Source organism: Malania oleifera, chromosome 13 (genome assembly GCF_029873635.1).
Source record: "Malania oleifera isolate guangnan ecotype guangnan chromosome 13, ASM2987363v1, whole genome shotgun sequence".
NCBI classification, from domain to species: domain Eukaryota; kingdom Viridiplantae; phylum Streptophyta; class Magnoliopsida; order Santalales; family Ximeniaceae; genus Malania; species Malania oleifera.
The window spans coordinates 72,161,103-72,165,984 of record NC_080429.1 but is presented as its reverse complement, the minus strand read 5'-3'; the positions used below and the strand labels follow the sequence as shown (position 1 = coordinate 72,165,984).

Sequence of the window (4,882 nt, the reverse complement as noted above, 5' to 3'; positions counted from 1 at the left end):
TGTTTGTAACGCATTAATTTTAAAAAACAAAAAAACGAAAAAACAAAAGCAAAGTTCAGCCCAAACTATTTTTAAATAACTTTATTAAAATAATATTTGGGAAAAAACTCCCATTATCTAAACACCTTACATAAAATTATCCACATACAATCACATGAAACATGGACTAGGTTGTCGGTTTTACTATTATCATTTTTATTTTGATTTTGTGTGGGGTGCCTTGTGCCACCAACATTGACACGCAATCCAGAAAGCAACAGCACTATAATGTGTCAAACTTTGCTGCACAGACAAGCATGCACTGCACTTTCAGTTAGCAGACTTTTCCCACGACTTGTGTTGTGTCATTGTCTGGGAAAAGACGGAGAAACAAAGAACCACATAGGGAAAAAAAGTGCTGTCTGCCTGCATATATGTTTATATTAATTTATGCTCAAACCAGACATGAGCCATTGCATCATCACCACGATTAGTAATTTAAAATTGGGTTCTCTTCAGCAAACCCAGAAGGCTGCCTTTTCCAAGCAACCCACCCCTTAAAACGTTACAACCACGTTTTCGACACAGAGCCACCCCCACCATGCATATATCTTTATATGCATAATTCTTTTTAATACTACGTGGTTCAGTCAAGCACGTTTCATGGTATACTTGATGAAGAGAATCTAGAAAGAAAGAACGATCAATGCATGCACTTTTTCTTCTTCTTTTTTTCTTTTTCCAAGTATTTTAATTAGTCTGCTTTCGTTTTCTTCAATTCCATTAATGCTTGACATTTTTAGGGTTCTCCATTCCACTCAAGATTATCTTCAGCTTGGAAATTTAAGCCCTGAGTTATGAATGTTAAGCACTGAACTATGTCTATATGAGTTACACTGTAGCAAGTAATTAACTATGTCTATATGAAGTAGATTACATAACATTGTTTACATTAATTTTTTAATTAAAAAACTTCATATTAAGTATGCTAGTTGGGTGACATGAAAAGTATTTTATATTTTTTAGATTGACGAATTGTTAATAAGTCTTGCTTTTCGCTGGCCGTGCAAATCAATTAAATAATTTCAACGTGAGGAAATTTAAATTTTAAAATCATCTCAATATTGTCAGGGTTTACATCAGCTACGAGATGATAAATGCCAAACTGCTAGAAGGATAATCTTATATGAATTTCAAATCTTAGATAAAGTAAAAATTTGCAAAAGAAATTAAGCAGTTTGTTGGGCAGCTAGCTATATGTAACTGGGTAATTAATAGACCAATAATATTCCTAATAGCTCATCAATAGAAAGTCTAATTATTTGAATAATATTACAAAGACATTGACACGTGGGGGAAGGTGAATGGAAGCCCCATATGAGGTGTAGCTACTTCTGCAAGCTAGCTAATTAAATAGCTACTTCTTTTGAAAATTAAGCTGCCAGTACTGCATGCGTCTATTGTTCAGAGACTCAAAAAGTCATGAGGGCAGCTAGCACTCCATCTTAAATCTTATGAGTGTAAATTTATATATATACATATCTGGTTTTGAGGGTTATTCCCTCTCCCATGAATGAATGAAAACTGCACCTAGCTGCCATGACTTCATCATTAAGTAAAACCAAAAGCAGCAACTCCAGCAGTACTGAAGAAGATGCAGAGGTGATGAGGAGAGGGCCGTGGACTCCTGAAGAAGATGATCTTCTCATTCAATACATTGCTTCTCATGGGGAAGGCCGTTGGAATCTGCTTGCAAAATGCGCTGGTAATCCAATCTTAAATTCTTTTCCATGCGTGCATCCTTTTGCAATTTCAGTTGTGTACGTATAACATTAATTAGGACTCATTTTCAGTTTTTTATTTTTATTTTTATTTATCAACTTTGATTCTAGTTTTCTTTTCATTGAGCTAATTTAGGCTTTATTTGGAAGAAGATCTTCTCTTGGAAAAAAAAAAAGTAAGAAGGAAATTAATTTAAGAATGAGATTTGCTTAAATATGGTAAAAAGAAAAAATAAAAATTTAAAACTCATATCATTCATTGTATAGTTTTTTTTTTTTTTCATTTTTCTTGATATAACCGGCCCAAACATGTTGTGAGAAGGATGAGTTAATATCGATTTTTATATTTTTTGCTCTTGGGTAAAATAAAGGATTAAGGAGAAGCGGGAAGAGTTGCAGATTGAGATGGCTGAATTACTTGAAGCCTGACGTGAAGCGTGGAAATCTGAGTCTGCAAGAGCAACTGTTGATTCTTGAACTGCATTCCAAGTGGGGAAACAAGTGGTCCAAGATTGCCCAGCACTTGCCAGGGAGAACAGATAACGAGATCAAAAACTACTGGAGAACTCAAGTCCAAAAACAAGCACGCTACCTTAACATTGACTCCAACAGCGCTGCTTTTCAGAACGTCATCAAATGCTTTTGGATGCCCAAATTGCTTCAGAAGATTGAAGCAGGCCAGCCATCTTCCCAAACCACACCACTACAGCTTCCTCCTCAACCCTTCACGACTGCACCGCCACCGCCGACGCCACCGACGCCTCAGCTTTCGCCGCCACAAGGTCCTCCGGATGCCTCGGAAGAGCGCCCAGAAGATTCTTTTGAAGCCATGTTGGGCAGTAGCAGTATTAATGATGGCATGGAACTCTTCAGCTTGGATAGTTTTCAGATCACTCCAGTGGCTGGGAATTATCAAACGGTGGGAAGTGATTGGGGGGGAAATGATTTGGCAGATTGTTTTTGGAACATGGATGATGAGTCGTTGTAGCAGTTTTAATTTGCTGCCGGAAATATTTATTACCCTACTTACCTTCAACCGTACTGTATACTTCATCACGTACCTACGTTTGTGATTTAGATTAGATATATATCGATCTCTGTTATGATGAATTTGATGAGCAATTTGTAAATTTTTTCCCCACGTACCCACAGCAAAGAGGAATTAAATAAATGTTTGTTATGTTTTTGACACATATAATTAAACAAGTTTTTTTTTTTTTTTTCCTTTCTTTTTAAAGTTCATCTGTGTTGATAATTGAGAAGATGGAACTGTATCTGTACCGACATGGACCGGTGGCCTTAATTGTGTCTAATGCATGCATGTATGTCAGTGTCATATTTTGAGTTGGATTGCTGTCGAGTATGGAGGTACAGATAGATGATGGCATTGTGGCTCCATGGAATATCCATCTGTCTGTTTCATCTTCCGGAACCAACGTCCGCTGCACATATAAATGAAACTCTGAGTTGGTGACTCCGACTCGTACAAAAATATTCTACAATGGTTGCTCGAGTTTATGACTCCCACCAGCAGCGTTCACACATGCCTGCTTTGTACAGCCACTTTGTAATAATGAAGAAGATAAAGATGTGAGGACGGCGGAGCGTTGAGAATTCACTAGTTCTTACATTGAAAAAATGTACATAATGGAGGATGGATGGTTATATGCATGGTTAGTCAGATTTGATGTCTCAATAATGAGAGGCTTCTTAAATCAAAATATTAATGTTAAGCCAGTTATATAGTGAGAGTTAATTAGTTAGGAAGAATATTATTGTTACTTAACTATTTTTTAGTTTGTAATTCTATTATATATTTTGCTTTTGCTTGTTCTCATGTAATTAGTTTCAGTTATAAATATTTACTAATGTAATGAATTATTATGAATGAGAATTCATAATTTCTCTCTGGTTATTTCTTCACGTGGTATCAGAGTAAGATTAGAGAAATTCTCCTCTCATGGCTTCGTTTGCAACCTCTACAGACACTTCTTGTTCTCCTGTCAATTATGTTGTTGATCCGAACTCAAATCCTTATTACTTCCAGGGCAGCGATGGTCCAAATCTGCATCTTGTTAATAAGGTTCTTACTCGAGACAACAATCAAACATGGAGCATGTGTGTTACGATGAAACTGAGTGCCAAGAACAAGCTAGGGTTTATTGATGGAACTCTAGTAGCTCCTTTACCTACTGATATGAATCATGCCACCTGAAAACGAGGCAATGACATTCTGAAGTCATGGATCCTCAATTCATTATTTGATGATGTTTATTCCAATGTGATGCTCATCAAATCAGCAAGGGATATATGGACTGAACTTGAAGATCGATTCTCTTTGACCAATGGACCTAGGATCTTTCAATTACAGCAATCTATTTCTAATCTGGCACAAGGTCAAATGAATATTGTTGATTATTTCACACAATTGAAGTCCTTATGGGATGAACTGATGAGCTATAGATCTATTCCCGAAACATCCCCTGCTTCTTTGAAGGTCTTGGCTGATTATCAGAATTAAGATTATGTAATGAAGTTTTTAATGGGTTTGAATGAGTCATATTGTAATGTCCTCAAAATTCTCACCATTTTTTTTTTTATATATATAACCATATCTACGCAGCGGATATACAAGTCATACAATCATATATACTAAACAATATCTGAATTCAGTACATTTAGACCATAGTCATATATAATAACTTCCTCCAGTATCATTCACCCCAAAAATACAAAACCCTATCACAAACTTAACCTGCAACAAGGGTAACCAAGTCAACTCTCTATCCGCGAGTTTGATCTGCTCGCCTAGCTGGCTCACCTGAAAAGTGGTAAAGTAATGGGGTGAGACGACGCTCAGTAAGTGGAAATATGCTATTACTAGTGTGTGGTGACCGAGTCGTAAAACTATAATAATAGTATTTAAAACTGCATGATTTGGTAAATCTGTAAAACACATGTATAGTAGCTTAAAACATTTGTATCATTTGAACTTTCTATCATTCATACTGCTATATTATACTATATACGACAAAAGCTGTAGAATTGTATACATATACATATACATAACTGTGCTCTTTCTTTGAGACTCTATATGTCATGATTTGACCCCTTATGACAGG

General features: G+C 36.0%; 1 protein-coding gene across 1 annotated transcript; it reads left to right on the top strand.

Moving 5' to 3' along the window:
* Window positions 1-451: 451 nt before the first annotated feature.
* Window positions 452-2,955, top strand: LOC131146881 (transcription factor MYB62-like). Its single transcript, XM_058096713.1, has 2 exons — window positions 452-1,744; window positions 2,132-2,955. The coding sequence occupies exons 1-2, from the start codon at window positions 1,579-1,581 to the stop codon at window positions 2,746-2,748; spliced, it is 783 nt and encodes a 260-aa protein (XP_057952696.1). The 5' UTR covers window positions 452-1,578; the 3' UTR covers window positions 2,749-2,955.
* The last annotated feature ends 1,927 nt before the right edge of the window (window positions 2,956-4,882 follow it).

Excerpts from the sequence above, each read along its gene's own strand:
- LOC131146881 (XM_058096713.1), top strand. The coding sequence starts at position 1,579 with ATGACTTCATCATTAAGTAAAACCAAAAGCAGCAACTCCAGCAGTACT. Across the intron at positions 1,745-2,131 it reads TCTGCTTGCAAAATGCGCTG|GATTAAGGAGAAGCGGGAAG; the intron begins GTAATCCAATCT and ends GGTAAAATAAAG.